The 22,364-nt window shown below is 46.4% G+C and overlaps 1 protein-coding gene across 2 annotated transcripts in view; it reads right to left on the bottom strand.

The window, feature by feature from the left end:
- Nucleotides 1-1,599: 1,599 nt before the first annotated feature.
- The window catches only part of TMEM150A (transmembrane protein 150A), a 58,306-nt gene continuing 37,541 nt past the window's right edge, over nt 1,600-22,364 (bottom strand). For both annotated transcript variants that reach the window (XM_029604273.1, XM_029604274.1), the window contains exons 6-8: nt 12,562-12,689; nt 11,518-11,695; nt 1,600-2,977 (exon numbers count right to left, since the gene is read on the bottom strand). In XM_029604273.1, coding sequence (XP_029460133.1) covers nt 2,736-2,977; nt 11,518-11,695; nt 12,562-12,689 — 548 coding nt within the window. In that variant the 3' untranslated portion in view covers nt 1,600-2,735. The remainder of the gene's footprint in view (nt 2,978-11,517; nt 11,696-12,561; nt 12,690-22,364) is intronic.

The following is a 22,364-nucleotide window of genomic DNA, read 5'->3' as shown; positions in this document are numbered from 1 at the left end:
CTCTTAAAATAGAGTCTGCACTCTCCAACTCCGATTCATGAAACAGTGTTCCACGTCTACTGCCAGGAAGCTAAAAGGGGAGAAAGGAAGTATTTAGTCCAAACCAAGAAACTTCTCTTGTACAAAAGCCAAACTCAATACCAGCAATCGGTTACACTCAAGCACAGGTTACATGAAGAGGCCTCCTTTACAGGGAAGTGTCTCCCCTTACAGGACCAGAAGTTCATCAAGACCTTCTCTCCCTAAGGAATAAGGACTGTGATAGTGTTCAACTCTCAAACATTTGCAGGCAGGCTGGATCTAACTCCTATGCCCACAGCTCCTTAACAGGATCTCCCAAATTGTCCTTTGACATGGCCACAGGCCAGGCCTAGGCTAGGGCTAGCAGCAGGTTTGTGGGCATTTCGGAAGGCACTGGCTGCTGGGAGAATGGTTTTATAAAAGTTTTATCACACATCCCCATCCCTTTTAGTCCTCCACAGTTCCAAAAAAGAAAAAAAAATAAAGCTTTGATTAAAGAGCAGGTATTCTATTATATAAACCAAGAAAACCAAAATGTTTAAATCCCCCACCCATCATTCTTGATTTAAAAACAAAGCAAACAAAAAAATACCCCCTCATCCACATCAGTCCAAGAGAGACACAGATGCTGCTGGGTTGAGTCCTTGGCTTTGCTGTAAGTTCCTGCTTTACTGAAGACAGACGCACTTATGCTCCATCACCGTCTTCTGTTACTGTGAGGTGAGATGGGGGAAGGAGGAGCACAGGCTGTGCACTGGTATACAGATCTGGGTTTGATTCCCAGGCCTGGCTCCTGTTCCTTGGCGATGCTGCAGAGGCCGTGTTCACAACTCCAGTGAGAGAGATACCTTGCGCAACAGCTGAGACACTAACACCTAGTCACCATAATTGGGATGCACAGGTATTGGGTTTTGGGGGAGCTGCAGCCTGTGGGCCCCTGGCCAAGGAAGGTCATGGCTGGTTGGGAAGGAACAATAAATCAGGGGGGGGAGGCAGGAAGAACAATAACCCCCCCCCCCCCCCCCCACACACACACACACACACACACACACACGAGATGCCAATCTAATACCATGCCCTCAGTGCTTCATCCACTATTTGCTCCCTACACTGACAGCAACCTTCCAAATAATGAGGAGAGCAATAAGGCAAGAGAAAGAGAAGGCTGCAGATCAATCATAGCCCAGCAACCTGGATGCAGCCCATACAATATACCAACAGTTCCAGGTCATAAACGGACAGGATAGCCTAGTCCTGGTTTTAGCCCCTGCATGCATGGGTATCTATTTCTGCTTTATTTTAAAAAAAAGGAAGTTGAAACCACACATCCATGCATGCAGTGGGGTATAACCAGGCCAGGATTAGCCTGTGCCCTACGCTATGCAAAAATATATAAATAAAATCCACACCAGGCATCTCAAAATGCCATGTCAGTAAAAAATGGCATGAGCCTCAGCACCCGTTTCCCGGGCCATGGGCTCGAGTGCTGCCAGGCTACAGAAAGAGGTGAATATCAGCATAATGAAGTCCAGCTGTGCATCAAATACAGAGAGAGTAAAACATGAGTCCATAAAAAAGTTAGATTGTCAGTAAACTTAATTTTTCATCCATTGATAATATTTGCAGTTATGTAAGACACAGAAGACAGTAATGTGGGCTTTGGACAGGCTCCCATGTGCTCCGGAAGCCACTTATTTCTGACCATTTTAATAAAAGAATTAAAAACGGTACATTTCCTTGAGAAGCGGTCATTCACTTTTATCCCCACCCATCTGAAACAAAGATCTGTGTAGTCGGGGACCAATTCACACCCACCAATCCCTTTGCTTTTGTGTTTCTATACACCTTACTAAAAAAAACAAAACAAAAATAAAAAAAGATGAACTCAAGGCAGTTTAACATAATTAAAAGATCTGGCCAAGACCCTCCCATCTCTCAGTATCAGCATTACCTCCATTAAAAGCCATCCACTGCCTACCCAGAGAGAGCAGAGAGAGAGAGAGAGAGAGAGAGAACAGGGTGAAAGGTGAAATCCCCCTTCACGCCCCCCCCCCACCATGGATATACCAAACAAGAGTGCGAGATTTAATATTTTCCCATTAAAAATGAGATCAATATATCCACAAACGTAATCTTGTGCTCCACCTTCCAAAACCAAATTTGGTCTCAGACCCTACAGCTGAAATGCCAGAGAACTTGTCATCCCATTGTGCAAATGGAGGCTCGATTTTCTCTTGCAGACAAATATTCTCCCCAACCCTTCACCGTACCAATCACACCACAATCTGTCACACTCCAAAAACGGATGCTTAAAAATAATAATTAAAAAAAAGGGTGGGGGAGGCAGGAAGGATGAACACATCCTGCAGTAACACATACCTACCACAGGGTGTCACCCTACCTCCATGGACAGGCTTGTGTATTTTGTCAAGAATCTTACTAGACTTAAAAGAAAAAAAAAAAGTTTGGCACGTTGCAAATTTCAAACAAGTAAACCTGTGAGTGAGTAACTGGACGTAACTATGCAGCTTTGCAATAATACTGTCTCCTTTTAAAAAATTTTTGGTACAAAACAAAAATACTAAAAAAAGTGTCACTAAAAGTTCTGAGTGGCAGCTGTTGGGGGCAGAAGCAGCAGCAGGAGAGGCGAGAGCTCTGCCCCACCCATGCCTCGGGGGGCACTGCTCGCTCGCTCCTCCTCGGCCTCATGCCCGTCAGATCATGGCAATACCCTCAGGGTTACAGTTAAGGTGGGTGGAGGTGCTGCTGCTGCCGGGCGACTTGCAGCCCTTGCTGCTCGACTGCTGGATGGCAGCTGCCATAGTGTCCCTGGAGACGCCGCTGAACTCGTAGGCAAAGGTCCCGTAGAAGATCAGGATGTCAATGACGAAGATCCACTCGCAGACGGCAGCCAGGTGCTGCAGCAGGAAGCTGTCATGGATGAAAAAGACACCGCCGAGAAGAGGGGCTGGAGTTAAGGAAAAACGGTTGATAAAGCAGAGGGTGGGGGTGGCAGAAAACCCTTTCCAGCAAGGAGAAGGGGGGGGGCTTCTGTGGCAGGGGAGGGGCCAACTGCGGCCCTCGAAGAGTCGCAAATGGGCCAGGTTTTCAGCAAATCCACAGTGAGTATGCAAGCCTGATTGTGGCTCTCCAGGACCAGAGTTGGCACCCTTGTTCAATGATCTTCACTAAACAAGAATCAGATCTGGAAAAGCCCCACACTTTTTAAAATATGGATCGTTAATTATGACTTACACCCAGACACAAACGACTTCTAAACATTGATCCATGAAATACTGCACCTCCTAAAACTTAACTGAGCTTGACCCCCCGCCCCCCTCCAACCCACACAGCTCTGCCAGTGCACCTCAATCCTGCCCTGCAGCAACCCCTGCTATTCCAGTACGGAGAGCCCTGTACACAGCTCTGCCAGTGTACCTGGTACTGTTTGTGGGGGGGTGTCCCCCCCCAAACTATGATAAAAGGCCAAGAAGAGCACTGCCCTAGGACCTGGCTTTAGCTAACATTACCAATAGAGTAAATATACATTCAGTCTATTTCTCTTTTACAAGTATCTTCTTGCCCAGGTAGCTGCTAACAGCCTGGGTAGGAGGGAGGAAAAAAAAAAAATTCAAAGCATGCTAGAAAGGCCAATGAGGATGAACAGCACATGCGAGGGCTCCTAACCTCCAGGGTAGACCAGTTGCTGCAGGCTTGTAGTGTGTAGCCATCCATCTAGTCATAAAACACTAGCCCAGGATTCCCTGTGTGTTTCAACACCTTTTATTATACCTTCTCCAAAGATGGCCTAGCAACTCAGCTTTTCAGACCACAGATCCAGTCCTCAGGAGGTGGGAGTAGGTGATCCTCACAGTACATGGATTAGATCAGCTTTAGTTCCAGCCCACTAGAAACATGTTGCACATACACAAGGAGTTCTGCCTTTGCAAACTAAGAGGCATCTTAACTTCAGACGTAACTAACAAGGCAGCCATTGAGTGGCTTTATGGGTATGGGTTTGCATTTGCTAAATACATTTACAGAATAGGTCCAGTGACTGGGATTGGAGGCTGCATTCTACAGATCTACACTACCACCGAAAACACAAAATGCTGTTAGAAGAATAGAGGGAGTAACACTAACACATCCAAGAGCAAAACTTCCCACATACCTTACTTGGGCTCCTCAAAATAGTCTGGACATATTCTAGTTCTAAAAAAAAAAAAAAAAAAAACAACCCACACACAACACAAAAACCTGCAGTGGGAGAACGTTGTATGTGTCAGACTAGGTGCTGGTACCTAATACATAGTAACATAGCAATGAAGGCAGAAAAAGACCAAACGGTCCATCCAGTCCGCCCAGCAAGTTTATGGTAGAACTGCCGCTCTATGTAGGTTACCCCCAAGCCTTATGTTAAGGGTAGTAAATGTTTCTAGTAGTATTACTACCTTAAACATAAGGCTTGGAGGTAACCTGCACAGAGTGACAGTTACTACCCTTATCAGAAACATGGGGGTAACCTGGATGCAGCAAGCAGTTATTAACAAAATTAACTTGCTGGGCAGGCTGGATAGACCATTTGGTCTTTTTCTGCTTCTATTGCTGTTACTAGAACATAAGAAGTTGCCATACTGGGTCAGACCAAGGGTACATCTAACCCAGCATCCTGTTTCCAGCAGTGGCCATCCCCAAGTTCAAGTACCTGGCAAATACCCAAACACTAAGCAGATCCCATGCTACTGATGCCAGTAATAGCAGTGGCTATTCCCTAAGTCAACTTGATTAATAGTAGGTAATGGATGACTCCTCCAATAATTTATCCAAACCGAGCTACACTAACCATATCCTCTAGCAACAAATTCCAGAGCTTAATTGTGCATAGAGTGAAAAAGCAGAATTGCTTGCATATAATAGGTGTTTTCCTAGGTCAGCAGAATGTTAGCCCTCACACATGGGTGACATCATCAGACGGAGCCCAGCACGGAAAACACAGAGCATGCCATTATCCATGCGGGGTCCCTCTTCCGTCTTATAATATAGAATTTGTGAAAAATAAAACCACCAAATAAACAAACCCAAAAGAGAAACCAACACTGAAGTGGTGGGTGGGTTTCAGGAGGATTAACATCCTGCTGTCCTAGGAGAACACTTGTTACAGGTAAGCAACTCTGCTTTCTCCGAGGACAAGCAGGATTGTAGTCCTCACACAAGGGTGAATACCTAGCTACAGGCTGTTCCCGAACAACTGCTGTCATGTTGGCCATCTTTGCCCAGAGAATAATGAGAGGTGAAGATGTGGAGGGAACTCCAAGTCGCAGCTCTCATCCACGGGTACCGCACACGGAGGTGGGCCACCCAAGCTGCCATGTCACGCTCATTCTGTGCAAGCCATGACCTTCAAGCTGCAGTCCGGCTTGCACATAGCAGAAAGACATATAGTTGGACACGGTTTGCTTGGACGCTGACAAAAACAGGTTGGGTTTTGCAAAGGATAGAAAAGGCTGTGTAGACTGCCTGTGAGCTGCTGTACAGTCCAGGCAGAAGGCCAGGGCTTTTTTTTTTTTTTTTTTTTTACAATCTAGCGTGTGCAGGGCCCGCTCATCTTTGTGAGAATGTGGCTTTGGAAAAAAGGTGGGCAGGATGATTGATGGAACTCCATCACCACCTTTGGCAAGAATTTAGGATGCGTACACAGCACCACCTTGTCATGAAAGAACTTTGTATAAGGTGGGTGCAGCAAGCTGACCCTGTGGGCTGAGGTGACTGCAATCAGAAAAAGGACCTTCCAGATCAGGTATTTTAGGTCACAAGATTGCAGGAGCTCAGATGGGGGGTCTTCATAAGCTGGGCTAAAACCACGTTGAGGTCCCAGGAGACCGCTGGAAGACAGATAGATGGCTTGAGTTGGAGCGGTTCCCACGAGGCAGCATGGAGATAGGCAAGCCATCCACTTCTTAGTGATAAACCCTCATGGAGGTGGTCTTCAAGGCAGCCTCAGAAAGGTGTACCAGGTAGTCCAGAAGTTTCTAGGTAGGGCAGGAGAATGCATCCAAACAGTGTCCCTCACAGCAGGCAGAGAACCTTTTCCACTTGACATTGTAAGATTTCCTAGTGGAAGGCTTTCTGGATTCTACTAGAACCTGAGATACCTTGTCTGAGAGGCCCAGGTTCTGTAGGGGCATCCAGTCAGCATCCAAGCCGTGAGAGCCAAGGATTTGAGGTTGAGATGGCACAGCCTGCCTTCATCCTGCATGATCAAGTCCAGAGAGATCCCCAGAAATAATCAGGGCCTAAAAGGACAGATCCTACAGTGGGAACCAGATCTGCTGCGGCCAATACAGTATGATCAGGATCATGGTCCCTTGTTCCTGCTGGAGCTTCAGAAGGGTCTTAGATACCAGCAGGTATGCATATAGGAGGCTGGTACCCCAATGGCAAGTGACGGCATCAGAGGCCAGTTTGCCATCTGTCCTGAACAGGAAGCAGAATCTGTGCACTCTCTTGTTGTACAGGGATGCAAACAGGCCTAGGCCTATGTCCGGGGTTCCCCAAAGGCAGAAGATCCGATCCACAACCTCCTGTTTTAGGGACCATTTGTGAGGGCGGAACAACTGGCTCAGAGATCTGCTGTCACATTCTCAGTCCCTGGCAACTATATGGCTTGAAGGAGGATGCCCTGTGAGAGCACTCAGGACTAGATCTGCACCACTTTTTGGCAGAGGAGGAACGAACCTGTGCCTCCCTGTTTGTTCAGATATATCACCACTTGGTTGTCAGTTTGAACCAGGCCTATCTTGTTGACCAGGTGCTCCCAGAACACCTCCAGGGCATACTGAATCACCTGGAGCTCCAGGAAATTGATCTGGAAACGCTGCTCCAGTGTGGACCATTGACCCTGGGTGCGGAGATCTCAGACATGGGCTACCCAACCCAGCCAGGAAGCAACTGTTGCGATAGTGATTTGAGGAGAGAAACTTGGAAAGGAATACCTACTTCTAGGTTGGACAATGTCTCCCACCATGATAGGGATTCTTGAAGTGGTGCGGTAACTAGGATGCATGCCTAAAGGTCCTGGATGGTCTGACACCTCTGGGAGTTCAAAGTCCAGTGTGTTCTGCACATGTGAAGCCAAGCAAATAACGTAACATGAACCTTCACCCACCATGTGCCCCAAGAGATGCAGGAACTTGTGTGCTCGGTGGCTCCGAGAGATCACCCACACCAGGGACACCAAGGCCAGCACTTGGTCCTGGGGCAAAAAGACCTGCCCTGGGCTGTGTCGAATCTGGCCCCAATGAAGGTCCAGGTATCGGGATGGAAATAGCTGGGACTTCGGGTAGTTGATCAGAAACCCCAAGGTCTCCAGGATCCGGATGGTAGATTGGAGAGATTGTAATGCCCCCGGCCTGGAGTCACTCTTGATGAGGCAATCATCCAGGTAGCTGAAGACCTACAGTTGTCGCATCCTACGATATGCTCCCACTACCGCCAGGCACTTTGTGAAGATACATGGTGCAGATGCAAGTCTGAAAGGTAGTACCCGATATTGAAAGTGCTCCTCTCCCACCATGAAACTGATTTTCAATGATTGTGAGAGATCACAATGTGAGCGTAGACGTTTTTTAGGTCGAGGGAGCAAAGCCAGTCCCCGCTCCTCAGGAGAGGGATTAGGGAGCCCAACGAAATCATTTTGAATCTTTCTCTTACGAGAAATCTATTCAACGTCCTCAGGTCCAAAATAGGACAAATGCCCCCCTGTTTTCTTGGGAATCAGGAAATAACTCAAGTAAAACCCACTGTTTCACTGATCTGGCAGGTCAGGCTCAACTGCTTGGGCCATTAAGAGAGCTTTACTCAAAGTACCTGCTGGCTTGTCAAAAATCTCCAAGAGGGGCACGGAGGGGATTCTATTGTGGGGGGGGGGGGTGTCTGTTGGAAGTTTACTCTCTACCCCCGAACACTGGTATGAGGTGAGAGTCAGTCTGCAAAGCTTAGCAGACAGCTTCCCACTTGGGGGGGGGGGGGGGCATTAGTGTGGGTACGGATTACTGGCTCAAGCTCCCTCACAAGTAGTCAAAACCCTGTAGCAGGGTTCTGCTGTGGGGCTGGTGGTGGCCAAAGGGGTGCACAGCTACCTCGTCTGTGGCCTAGCTGGTGCACGTTGAGGCCTTGCCCTACTAGCTGGAGGATAAGTCTTCCTTGGGCGGTGAAAGGGGCGCTTTGAGCTTTGCCATGATGGCCTTTTGCCCATGGAGTGCGGGTCCGATGAGGTGGCAGACAGATGTTGAAGGGTTTCGTGGTAATTTTTGAGCTGTACTATCACCTCCTTGATTTTGTCTCTGAAGAGATTTTCCCCCATACAGTGGAGGTTCGCAATGTGCTCTTGCACTTCTAGCCAGAGGTTGGAAGTCCGGAGCTAGGCTATGCTATGAGCTCCTATGCCTGCTGCCACTGTTTAAAAGATATCGTAAGCTGACCTCATGCTTGTTACACTCCAATCGTTATTGGATCACTTTCAGTAAGTCCTCCTGCAATTGAGGGAGGAGCTCCACCAGATCCTGAACTTGTTTCTAGAGGTTCCTGGAATATTGACTCATATAGAGCTTGTAACATGCAATCTGGGCCGCCAGCATGGACCCTTAGAAGACCTTCCTTCCTACAGCATCCAGGGCCCTGTGATCGTGACCTGGAGGAGCTGAAGCATGGGTCCGTGACCTTTTTGCTTTCTTTAAGGTGGATTCCACCACTACTGACTCATGAGGAAACTGTCTGCATTCAAAACCTGTGGTGAGTTGCACTAAGTAGACCGCAATTGTTTTTCGGTTTACTGGAGGAATGGAAATGATATGCTTCCACAACTAGACAAACAGATCTTTGAAGATGTTGTGTACTGGTACTGTGATGACCTTTGGGACAACCACAATTTGGAGGTCCTCTTATGCCTGGAATCTTGCTCAGTCAAGAGCTGAAAAGGCACAGATTCCACCATGGCTCTCACGAACCTGGCAAAAGTTAAGTCTTTCGGTGGAGACTTAACCCTCTCCTCTGGAGGAGAGGGTTCGGAGGGCAAATCCTCTGTAGAGGATAGGGACGCCTCATCCTCCCAAGGATCATAGGGAGGATCCTTGGGAGGATGAGGCATCCTCCTCACTCTGTGTGCCTGGGGGACATCGGGGTAGAGCCCCCAACGAGCTCTTGCACAGAGACTCTGAAGGCCTCAGGAGCCCTGAAGGCAGAGGCGAGGATGCCGCTGGAATCGAAGGGTACTCTGGCCCAGGCAGTGCAGAGGATCCCGGGATCACCAGGGGGACCGGTGGTCCCAAAGGCACAGAGTCTGACGAATCTGGGAATGGAATTGCCAGTTAGGGTGTCGGGTGCAAGGGCGGCACCACTGATCCTGATGGTCCTCCCTCATTGGATGAATCAATCAACGGGATAGTCTCCAATGAAGGCTGCCTCAAAGCCCCTTGTGGCAGCGGTGTCCAGGCCATTGGGGGAGGCTGCTTCGGCAAAACACAAGAGCAGTAAATCCAGCTGCTCCAGAGCAAGCACAGATGGAGTGGGCTCTGGTGGTGGCGGCAGCACCGGGGGCTCGATGCCCTGCAGGGCCCGGCCGACCGTCAGCCGCACATGGTGCTCCAACTCCTCCTGAAATGCTGATGAGGATATGACAGCTTTTGGAGGAGGATATGGCAAAACCATATCTCCCCCAGAACCCCGAGGGGGGATCAGTGCCCACCAACAGAACTGGTGGGGATTGCCTCAGTCCCTTGGGTTCAATGGAAGGCGATGCTTCCTCGGCTCGGGGCCATTTCAGGGGCACTTCTGTCCATGCCAGTGCCTTCCTGACTTTGGAGTCATGCGTTCATGGTTATCAATGGTGATGTTTTCTTGATTTCTCCCAATATTCGGCCCGGTCTTTCCCTGACACTGAAGTGGATGATGAGGAGCCGGACCTGGAACGAGAAGAAACTGATATTGGACAATCCCCCACGCCCAGTTCTACCCGGGAACCCAAAGTGGGGGGGGGGGGTGTCAAAAGAGCTGGGGGTGCCAAGACCTTCTGCCCCTTGAACATCAATTCCCCCGATGCTGAAGTCAAGGGCTCAGACTTTTTTGTGCCGAATAATTTTTCCCATTTTGACTAGGCATGTACGACTGCCCTTGGGAGTTATTTGGGTGCAAAAATTGCAAACCCAGACATCATGCGAAGCCCCCAGGCACAAAATGCAGACCTCATGGGGGGTCTGTGATGGACATAGTCCGGCGGTACTGGGGGCAGCAGCAGAAACCGGACATGATTGGGGGGGGGGGGGGGGGGGGGGGGGGGGGGGGGGGGGGGGGGAAATGGAGACCGATGTGCGTCTATACCCGGCAGCCACCTGGGAAGGGCACCTTTGAAAATAGATCGCAAACAAAGCACTTACCATGACGCCCAAAAAGTTTCCCAAGTGCAGAGGGACCAGATGGGACTCAGAACAGAAACAAAGTTTTCCACAGAAGAAGAGGGAGCTCCATAGTTGCAAGGCACTAGCTTCGCGGAAAAAGAGGCTGAAGAGAGACCCCACGTGGATGCATGGATAGTGGCATGCTGGACATGCTCAGTGTGTCGGCCAAAGTTTCTAGAAACTTTGACGTAAGTTTTCCATGCCGGGGCTCCATCTGATGAGGTCACCCACATGTGTGAGGACTACTTACCATCCTGCTTGTGCTAGGAGAAAGAATTCTCTCAGATTTGTTTTAAAATGTGCTGCTTGCCTGTATTATGTTCCGGGGACTATCTTTCATGCAGGTGGGAGGGGGTGCTTTTCTCTCCACCCCCATTTCTAGAACAGCACATCACTTTGACTGGTACTGATGCAGGCCAGGAGCACATTACATGAACTGAGAAAGAGGTGCATAGGTTGTAGGGCCAAAGTAATAGCAGGCTTGCAGGACTAGCTCACATCTAGCCTCCTGTGCCACAAGGGCCTAGCCATGTTCTCTCGTTGCAGCAGTGGAGAGACCCTGCTCGATGGGTATAAACCATTTACCCTCTCCTTCCTTCAATCTGTACCCTTATTTAAAAATTACTTTTACCTGAAATCATTAGTACAGCTTTAAAACAAAAAAAAAAAACCCACACACACACACACACACACACACACGCTGAATGGCATCATTTACACTTTCAAAATGTAGACCACCGAGAAGTAAATTTTTTTCTGGCCACGACTTCAGAAATTATAAGATGAAAAGTTTATACTTTTAGTCTAGAAGGAAGAAATAAGTGACTTGCAAAATATCTTCTAGGGCACTAGGGCCTCCTCATGACCAATTCCATCCTTCTGTGCCTCTTCCTTCACCTCAACAAGTTTAACCACCCACATCTCTCCTTGCAGACACTCGCTCCTTATTTCACAAAGCAAGCTTCCCCCTCCCTCTCCTCATACCTCGCTCCTGGTGCCCACTCCCTGCCTGCCTATCCCACTCCGTAGAGTGAAAAAAGGATACTAAAAACTAGTGAGATTAAGGCCAGGGTGGAGAGGGTGACCCGGACATGCGCCATCCAGAGGTCAAGCGTGCTGGCAGCAATGTGATATGTTAGGACGCACTGTAGGCACACGAAGACCAGGCCTGCTGGGAAGGCGACTCCGGCTCCAATGTAATGCAAGGACTTGGCATAGTCTACCTGTGAAGGGATGAGTACAAATCCAACGCATGAGGGCAACAATCCTGCAAAGGTGGCCCTGGGGTCCCTTCCCCTCCCCAGCTGCGATCAGCCCCTTCCGGTGGCAGGAAGCCCACGCACCACCATTACTAACATCTAATAGAGATTCTCCTTCAGGAGAGGAAGAACTCATCGCAACAGCGCTGAACTCCCAGAAGAAGCTCTGGGTGATTGCAGCCTGTGGGCCTGCACTGCCATTGGAGGATTCCAATTCGGGTAGAAGGACAATTCTACTGGGGACAAAAATAAAAAAAAAGTCATAAGATCTCGGTGTGCAGCAAGTCATCAGCCTAAGGAAATGCTGCTAACCCCAGGAAAAGGATATACAGACTGAAGCGCTTTCCGATGCCTCAGGCTCTGTTCTGCCCAGCATCGGGCCGGAGAGCAGCCTGCAGTGTAAGGGGAGGAGTAGCAGTAACAATAATAGGAGATTACACTGGAGCTGCACAGCCATCAACTTTGACATGGGCAAGATGCCCATTCACCCTATTAGGAGTGGTAAGCAGGGGCACAAATTTGAGCAAAGTCAAAAATTAAGCACTATCCTTTAATATGGGGGGGGGGGGGGGGGGGGGGATTTTGAAATAAGTCAACCACAGAAACAGTCCCCACCAATCATGTCAAGGTTGCCTCAAGAGCATCAAGGCACGAGGGTGAAAGTTTATAGGAGCCCCTTTCCCAGGGAGCTTACAGTTTAAACAGAATAACTGGGCAGAAATAAGGGGACAGTCAAGTGTTTGGGGGGTGCATGGCTCATGAAATAGCAAGTTCCCACATGACGGGATCTTCTCTCGGAGTAGGGGGAGGGGTGGGGGAAGGAAACGCACCTGAAAGTTGCCCACCACGATGAGCCCGGCAGCATTGGTGCAGCCGGCGACGAGTGCTGTGGTGTTCACCCAGGACCGGTGGCTCTGCTCGATCACCTGCCCATAACGCAGGAAGCATATCAGCACCACTGCAAGAGGAGACGGTGCGGGTGAGAAAGAAATGAGAGTTAGGAGCACAGGTTACAGTCTCACGTGATCTGACAGAGCCAAGTGCACCTGTAATTATGCGGCAAGACAGAAACAGGAGTATCCATAAGTGTACAAATCACCGCTTACCAAATTAAAAAAAAAACAAAAAACACACATAAATACGTAATACTTTAACCACTTTCAAAAAGTGCCAAGAAAAAAAAAAAACCTCAAAAGACCACCAGGTTTCCCAGTCTGCTGGCGTAAGAGATCTGCTGGAAGCATAGTCCTGCTGCTTGGGAGGGTAGGTAGTGTGGTTGCTTTTACCGACAGTGAAGATACTGCAGGAAGCAATGATGCGCCAACTCTGAATCTTCTCATTTCCAACACCGATGGATGTGTGGGGAGTCCTGTTTCCCCAGAATGTTACTCAAAACTTAGCCACCTGCCCCCCCCCCCCCCCCCCCGAGGCTTGCCGTTAAAATTTGTGACCCCGCATTCAAGTCCTTAGCAGCCCTTCCACTGCGACCATGCATGGGACCCCAGTGCTGAACTCATTCCTGCGGAAACTGGAGGAGATCAGGCAGAGTCACCAGCCTCCTGCCAGGTCCAGCCCCCCCAAATGTCCTACATCTTCCAGCTTACTGTGCTCAGTTACAAGGAACAGTACACAGGACTGGTGTTAAACTGGGACTAGACTTAAACCAAAAATCAGGGAGCTAGGTTTACTACTGCACTGGAGACTTTTGCACTTCAGGGAGCCTCAGCTGGACTAGACAAAAAAAAAACCAAAAAAACAAGCATCCCACAGTGCATTACTGCAGCAGAAAGTCATACACGAACCGAACCCCACCTCCCTCTACCAAATCTCTTTTCCACAAGTTAATAAGGTCCTGAGAGCACTTTTACCCTCAGGCCACACGGCTATTAGTGCCCAGATAGATCCAGGCCTAAACTGCACTCATGCGCAGGGGGTTTCTATAGCAACCATGGGCTTATCGAAAAGGTATTACATCTACAGCTGGAATGGGGGGGGGGGGGGGGGGGGGGAAGCAGGAGGCATATGAAGAACCACTTTTGTACAGAGCAGGCCCACAAAAGTGAAAATGATACTTAAGCCATTCATGTCCATAGATGGAACAAAAAAAAAAAAATTGTTTACATAAGTCAGGCTCTCTTTTTGCACAGAAGAGTTCTGTTGGAGGACGATCAGAGAGCTTTTCAATCTTACTGTACGTGCAAGACTTGGAGGCCTCATTCGCAGGAAGCAGGAAATGTGCTAAAATATGTATTTCCAGGCTTTTTTTTTTTTTTTTACACCCTGAGAAAAACGTAGCGACAGAAGTGTGCTCGTCTCTGAACAGACAAGCACGGGAAAACAAAGGGAGGGACGGAATGATTAACATCTTATATCCTACTCCCATCTTCTGCTTTGTGCCACCCCCCACAGAATTAATATATATATATTTTTTTTAACCACTTTATGCAATTATTTTTTTTTTTATTATTTTATCTTTATGCATTTTACAATGATGACAAGATTACATCTTGAAAGAAATACAGAGAAAATACAATCTTCACTAAACAGAAAAAAATAAGAAAGGGAAAATTCCCAATCAAGAAACTCTTAAGTTTTCTCTGTATAAAGTCCACTAATGAGGGGGGGAAGTTATACTCAACCTAAAAAGAAAACAGAAGAAACTCTTCTTTACTATACAGAAAAAAAAAAACCACTCAGTAGATATTAAACCAACTACCTTATGAGGAACTTACAACATCTATATTGGGGCTTGCTGGGGTCCCAGTAGACTTCACTCTCCCCGCCCCCCCCCGCCAATCTGCAGGACCTGAGGTCTCAATAAGAGGAAAGCCTCTCTTCTTTTTTGTGTCTCTCGCGAGACATCTGGAAAAACTGACATTAAGGCCAAGAAATAAATCATTCCTAGGTCGGAGACACAATCGTAATAACCAATCTATCAGGTTCAAGCGCAAGCGTCACTATTAACGTTGCTGGAGTTGCCAACTCTGTGTCCGATGTCTCCAGGAAGGTCAAAACATTCAATGACCGATTCGGTACAGGCTCAGATGTAATCCCTCCATCCGCTTGTTCCGGTGTTCTTCTTGGCTCTGGTAAATAAAAGATCTTTGTAATCAGAGGTATAGCATTTTCAGCAATTTGTAAAGTGTCCAAAAGTTACCTTTTAAAACATTTCTCTTGGAGAATTTAAAGGAACCCGAGGAAAAGTTTATAAACCTTAAGTTTCTGTTCTTGATTAGATTCTCCAGGTTCTCCATTTTCATTGCTGTGCTATTCTTTTCTTTTATCATTGCTGATTGTATTGTTTGTACTCCATTTATTTGTTGTCTATTCATCACAATTTGGTATTCCAGCTTGGTACTAGTGTTGCTCAGCACGTTCACCTTTTCCTCCAGTTGTTTAACTTTTTAATTAATAGGGTATACTTGCTATAATATGGAAGATTACATCTCGACTATATAGTTTCCCATATTGTCTCTAAGGTAAACACAGGTCTTACCACTGATGGTACTTTCATAATAGAGAGCTCTCCAATGGCTCCAGCCTGCCTTTCCAACGATGTTCCTCTTTCAACGCCGGTCTGCCCCAAGATGCTTCCTGGGCTCTCTGCCGCGGTCGTTGCCCCTCCGACCCCTGCAGGGCTCCGCCCCTCAACGCCTCGGTCTGGCGGAGTTTCCCCTCGATACAGGGGCACTTCTCCCTTCTGCAGGGTTTCCCGGTGGCGTTCCTTCAGCGGGGCTAAAGGGTGACATCGAGCCTGGGAGAGAGAGGGGAGCTCCTCTTCCCCTCCTCCACTCTCCAGCGGCTGCATTCCTTCCGCACTCGTGTCTCTGAGCACGACATGAGCAGCCATAGGGCCGGAGACGGGCGTCAACAAGGAGGTCACTGAAGGGTAAGGTTCCCCCCCATGGTTTTCGTTTCCTCCCCATAAAGGTAAATTAAAAAGTAAGAAAGATTTCTTGTAACTACCCGCAGGAGCTCAAAAGTCGTGCTACTCTACCGAGCGGCCATCTTGGAACCGCTTCCCCCTATGCAATTACTTTTTCAGCACGTGTTCAAATTGACAGGATAAGAGTTTCTCGGCTCTGAATCCAGACAGGAACCATCAGCAGGTAAAGTGGGTGTTTGCTTTTATGATTTTTGGATATTGTAAATTAGTACTGGGAGCTGAACTCCCTGACTTTCGGCCCCTGCTGGCTCTCAGACTTACAGGCAGATGCGATATTGGGCACAGAGATCAGCGCGCCTCTAAATGCGAGTTTTGGATGCGCTAGAGACTTACTCCCGATGCGAATCTGGGATCAGCGCGTCCATACCAGCACATAGCTAACAGCGCTCATCACATGTAAATTCCATGTAGATGAGGCTATTAACTATTACCGCCCGATTTAAAAAAATTTCCCGCAGGGCTAATAAATTTGCTGTGTTACAACGGGTGTAACTCCAGCCCAGGAGCTAGCATTAAGGCTCGACAATGACAAAAAAAATAAAAATAGGAGGAACTACATAAAGCAGCATTGTGCAAAAAATACAATTACACCTTCCTCTCACATGCCCACAGGTCCTACTCACTTATTGACATGTTCTTAATCGATAAGGAGGTCATAGAGTTAGTCACAGAGTCTGAAATAGATCTTATTAATTGGTCCGATCGCCAACTAGAACAGCTGGTAAACAATTTTGGCATTTAAATGACAGTTTATTAAATGAAAAACTTCATGGACTCCTTGACTAGTGAAATTCAGGAATATTTAACTCTAAATATCACAGAAGGCATAGCTCCTGGAACGATCTGGGACTGCTTAAAGGCGGTTGTTCGGGGGAAGTTAGATCTGCTACGCCAAATTCACTTTGACTTTGGCTGGACGATTGCTGGCTAGGAAGCTTAAGGAAAGAGCAGCACAAGGACTCCAAAGGGGTGATCTTACAAGATGTGGGTGAGATTCAAAATTGTTTTACCTGCTTCTATGAAGAATTGTATGCAGAGGACTTGGGGGAAGATCAAATTATTGATAAGTACTTGGAAAGGGTGGAGTTACCATCTCTCACGGAAGCAGTGAGTGGGTTTTTGAATGCCGAAATCACACTCGCTGAGCTTTATCAGGCGATTCAGGGCCTGTAGTTAGGGAAGACCCCAGGACTAAATGGCTTCACCGCCAAGTTCAACAAAGTCTTCCAGGCTGTGTTGATTCCACCCTTACTTCAGATGTTCAATGCTTTGAGGCATGAGAACTCAATATATCAAGATGCAAACCTGGCAGGAATCACCATATTGGCTAAGAGTGGGAGAGATCCTACACTTTGTGGGTCTTACTGCCCTATATCCTTGATTAATATTGATTTAAAATTATTAGCTAAGATACCAGCAACCAGACTAGGTAAGGTGGCCCCTCTTCTGACACATGACGATCAATCGGGATTTGTCCCGGCTGCTTGGCTTCAGACAATGTGCAAAGAGTACTTGAAATAACTTGGAGAGCGAAACAGGAGGGCACCCCCTTGATGTTTTTAGCGGTAGATGCTGAAAAGGCCTTTGATAGGGTACATTGGCCCTATCTCTTCAAGGTCCTTGGTAAACTCAATATGGGAAATATAGTTATATTAAATGGGTTCAATACTTATGAGAATCCTAGGGGGTGTCTAAAGATTAATGGGGAATACACTTCACCATGCCCTGTGAAGCAAGGCACCCGTCAAGGATGCCCTCTATCACCCCTCCTCTTTGCATCATCAATAAGATCTAATCCCCTGATCAGAGGGTTGCATGTGAGGCCCTTCACTTATAAAAAAAACTTTCCATGTTTGCAGACCTTGTTGCAGGAGATGCGGGCTTTTAACAAAGTTTTTGGCTCCAAAGTAAATGAGGATAAGTCTGAACTCTTAAATATCTCTCTATGCTACCTGAATACTTTGAGGCAATAAGACCTACCCTACCATTCTGTGCTGCCAAATACTGGGTAAAATATCTGGGGGTGAAGACTGGGGTCTTCCAACTGAACTACGATCCCCTCTTTCTTGCTATCCAGAAAGACCGACTGTTGGGACTTTTCTTGGTTTGGGAGGATAGCTATAGTTAAAATGAATATTCTACCCCGCCTCTGCTATTTTTTTTTTTTTTAGACCTTACCAGTGCAAGCCCCCGCTCTCTAATCGTTGTGGCAACGAAAGCTATTCAGGTTCATCTTGAAGCGCAGGCCCCACCCAGGGTTGCTCGATTAACTCTGTATCACGATAAGACTAAGGGGGTCTCCAGGTGCCAAGTTGGGCGTGGTACTTTGGTGCCTCGCAGCTTAGCACGCTTATCCAGTGGCATTTCCGGGGTGTCTCAAAACCTTGGGTCAGAATAGTCTCAGGCGCTGGGGGTCCACCACTACATATTAGAGCCTGGCAAAGAGGGAAGTTTATCCCCTTATTCTCGACTGGTCTTAACTGTTGGGGCAAATGGTGCTCCCAGCTGACCGGCGATAAAATTGCCTTCTACCTTAACATCCATTTTATTTCATATGAGAGAGATTTATACAAGTGGGAGTATATATGGAATGGTCAAAAATTGATCCCTTTCACTGATTTACAACACATAATTTATCTAGCAAGGATTTATTCGCATATAACCAGATCCTCCACTTATTTTCCACAGCACAAATAGGAACAGAACTAAAAGCGGGGTAAATCCCTCTTTGAAAACTATTGCTCCTACGCAGATAAGATTACTAAACCCATTTCCAAAATTATGGCTCTCATTAAGAGGTGTCAATAATTTCTGGACTCAAAGCCAGGGCAACAAGATCACTTCCAATCAGCAAGAGGTTTTTAAATTTAATTTATTTGGCTTCTTAAAAGACAAGTGTTCCTGTGAGATGCGATATGCCCTCTATCTGTAATAACTAGCATCTCCTCCAATACAGGAAGAGAACCTTCTTTTATAATTAAAACATACAGTATTGCCGAAACTTCCAGAAAGGTGTAACCGCCCACAAACACATGATGCTGTTGTCATGACAACCTAAAATGCATAGAAAATGCTTGTGAGGCCACCCTTCATTCATTTGTAAAAATCCTACTCTCCACCTATCTTCCCTGACACACCCTCCCACCATAAAAAGTTCCTTTATCACCCTGGCTTTGATGTACTCTGTTCTTCTGTTCTTCTCTTGATATTCTTTGTTGTGTAAACAAATCGCAAGTCTGTGGCTTCAATAGGATTTAGGCCTGAATTCCGTTTCTTGGCACCAGGATTTAATTAAAACTGTCACCTCACAGGATCTTCTTTTCAACTGGTTTCTGTGCATTGAGATATGCATTTGTAAGACAAAAGCTTGCATCCTGGTTTCATGCAAATCCAGCTTCAGTGTATTATGAAGTAAATGTTACCATTGAATAGGCCTCTTCCTGTTGATGCCAGTAGTTATACTTCAGGGATATTCTGCAAGTCATGCTCAGAAAGACACTCAGAGTTCATTCACCTCTGACAGGCCACAGTACAGCAGAGGCGTCTGGGTATTTTTTCTTCCTAATATTGTGTATCTGATCAATCATATTCTTCAGAGGGCACCATGGGGGAAAAATGCCCTTCCAATTAGCTTGGGAACGAGACATTGGAGAGCAATTTGAGGACAGTGATTGGGAACATTCTTTCACCACTACTGGCAGAATTTCTGCTTCCTCGGTGATAAAAGAAAAAACAGTTATAAAATACTGTATAGATGGTACTTTAATCCTGTGCACGTGAGCAGGATGCAAGGGGGCGGCACCAACCTTTGCTGGAAAGGGTGTGGGACCATAGGAACCTATTTTCATTAGTGGTGGGAATGTCCGAGCATTGTGCACTTATGGGAAGCAGTTATTGACCTTATTCACTTAGTTATTCGTCTTAAGGTCCCTAGGGATCCTAGAATCTCTTAATATGTTCCCTGATCAGGGACCATCCCCCTCTCAACATTGGGCTCAACAAGTAGTTTCCTCTGCCAGATACAAAATAGCTTTCTGGTGGCATAGACTGGAAGTCCCCTCCATTAGTGCTGTACAGTCTAGATTAGACAGGGTGTATTATATGAGCAGACTCACAGCCCTTCATAATGATAAATTAGTGTCTCATGAAAAGACTTGGATGCCTTACTCACACTGGAAATCGGGATAACTTGATATTTTTGGCAATAACCCTACTCATTTGAAGAGAGTATTCTCAGTTCTGAGCTGTTGGCCACTACTTTACCCTCAGAATCCTTCTTGCTTTTTATCTGGGGTATCCTTTTTGGTTTTTGTATTTCGGGTGTTCTTCTAGCATTCCAACAATTTTGCCATTCCCCAACCCTTATGCACGCTCTAGGATTAAATGGAAATTTGCCCTGGTTATGTTGTGTTATGCTTTGTATGCATCACCTCAAGATCTTTATTTACTCCCTGTAATCTCCTTTATTGTAATCATAGTTACACCATGCACTTTGCAGAATAACTGAAGGTGGATGGGGGAGGGGGGTAAGAGGAGGTATAAATGTGAAAAACTCATGCAGAATTTGATACTTTGACTTTTGTTATCATTGGTTTTATTGTTACGTGGCTAGATGCTGTTACTTTACATAAGAACATAAGAAAATGCCATACTGGGTCAGACCAAGGGTCCATCAAGCCCAGCATCCTGTTTCCAACAGTGGCCAATCCAGGCCACAAGAACCTGGCAAGTACCCAAAAACTAAGTGTATCCCATGCTACTGATGACTTAATAGCCACTGCTATTACTAGCAACGTAATTAATAGCAGGTAATGGACTTCTTCTCCAAGAACTTATCCAAACCTTTTTTAAACACAGCTACACTAACTGCACTAACCACATCCTTTGGCAACAAATTCCAGAGGTTAATTGTGCGTTGAGTGAAAAATAATTTTCTCCAATTAGTTTTAAATGTGCTACATGCTAACTTCATGGAGTGCCCCCCTAGTCTTTCTACTATCCAAAAGAGTAAATAAGATTCACATTTACCCGTCTAGACCTCTCATGATTTAAAAGACCCCTATCATACCCCCCCCCCCCCCCAGCCGTCTCTTCTCCAAGCTGAACAGTCCTAACCTCTTTAGTCTTTCCTCATAGGGGAGCTGTTCCATCCCCTTTATCATTTTGGTCGCCCTTCTTTGTACCTACTCCATCGCAACTATATCTTTCTTGAGATGAGGCGACCAGAATTGTAACACAGTATTCAAGGTGTGGGCTCACCATGGAGCGATACAGAGGCATTATGACATTTTCCGTTTTATTCACCATTCCCTTCCTAATAATTCCCAACATTGTTTGCTTTTTTGACCACCGCAGCACACTGTACCGACGATTTCAATGTGTTATCCACTATGACACCTAGATCTCTTTCCTGAGTGGTAGCTCCTAATATGGAACCTAACATTGTGTAACTACAGCATGGGTTATTTTTCTCTATATGCATCACCTTGCACTTGCACTTAGCCACATTAAATTTCATCTGCCTTTTGGATGCCCAATTTTCCAGTCTCACAATCTGCTTGTGATTGAACTACTCTGGAGAATTTTGTATCATCTGCAAATTTGATGACCTCACTCATCGTATTCCTTTCTAGATAATTTATAAATATATTGAAAAGCACCAGTCCAAGTATAGATCCCTGAGGCACTCCACTGTATATCCTTTTCCACTGAGAAAATTGTCCATTTAATCCTACTCTCTGTTTCCTGTCTTTTAGCCAGTTTGTAATCCACGCAAGGACATCGCCACCTATCCCATGACTTTTTACTTTTCTTTGCTACAGTTGGGCAATTATTGTAGCCTGAAATTTTGCATTTTTTTTTTCTGTGTTGAACAATAAAACTTAAATTAAAAAACCAAAAAAATTATATATTTTTCCTTTCCTAAAAAGGTGGTGGATGTACGGAACAGGTTCCCTGCACCAGGAATTAGAATTGGACAGACTAGATGGGCTTTTACAGCTATCTGCTATCGTATTCTATGTACGCCTTCAGGGGGACCATAGGCAGGGGTGGCCAACTCTGGTCCTCTAGAGCAGTGGTTCTCAACCTTTTTTTGGCCGGGACACACCTGACAAATGGTTCTCATATGCGTGACACACTGAACATGTGACCATCACGGGGCTAAGTGTAAACATGCACTCTGCATCCACAGGAATCCCCTCAACCCTCAGCAATGAGTGCAGAGCAGATCTAGGGCATAACCCGTACAACTCACCATACAAAAAAAAGATATTCTGGTTCTGATGACATCTCAGTAAAAGCAAAACAAACTCCCTTTACTACCAGGCACAATAACCTTCCTTATTAAAAGACAGTAATTTACCACTAATGCATATCCTATTGAGAAAACACATCAAATAAGATTGATACAAATGCCTACATGCTAGTAAAATACCTCACTTTGGTCACACACCCAGAACTGACCTTCACCAAGTACAGAAAAAACACAAATTATAAATATGGAGACAGAAACTGGAACGGAAAACCAAAAAAGCCACTCTGCATACAGTGCGAACCTGGAGAAATGGAAAGAGAAATATAGCACCTAAAAGACTCAGGATTTGCAATAATGCACACAAACTAACCTGCACAAAGTTACACCTGTATTACGGAACACACGCAAACAGTAACAACCCTATCTAAGAA

The sequence above is a fragment of the Rhinatrema bivittatum genome, chromosome 5 (genome assembly GCF_901001135.1).
Source record: "Rhinatrema bivittatum chromosome 5, aRhiBiv1.1, whole genome shotgun sequence".
Lineage (NCBI taxonomy): Eukaryota > Metazoa > Chordata > Amphibia > Gymnophiona > Rhinatrematidae > Rhinatrema > Rhinatrema bivittatum.
Note: the sequence above shows the minus strand (reverse complement) of the source record. Positions and strands in the feature narration are given on the sequence as shown.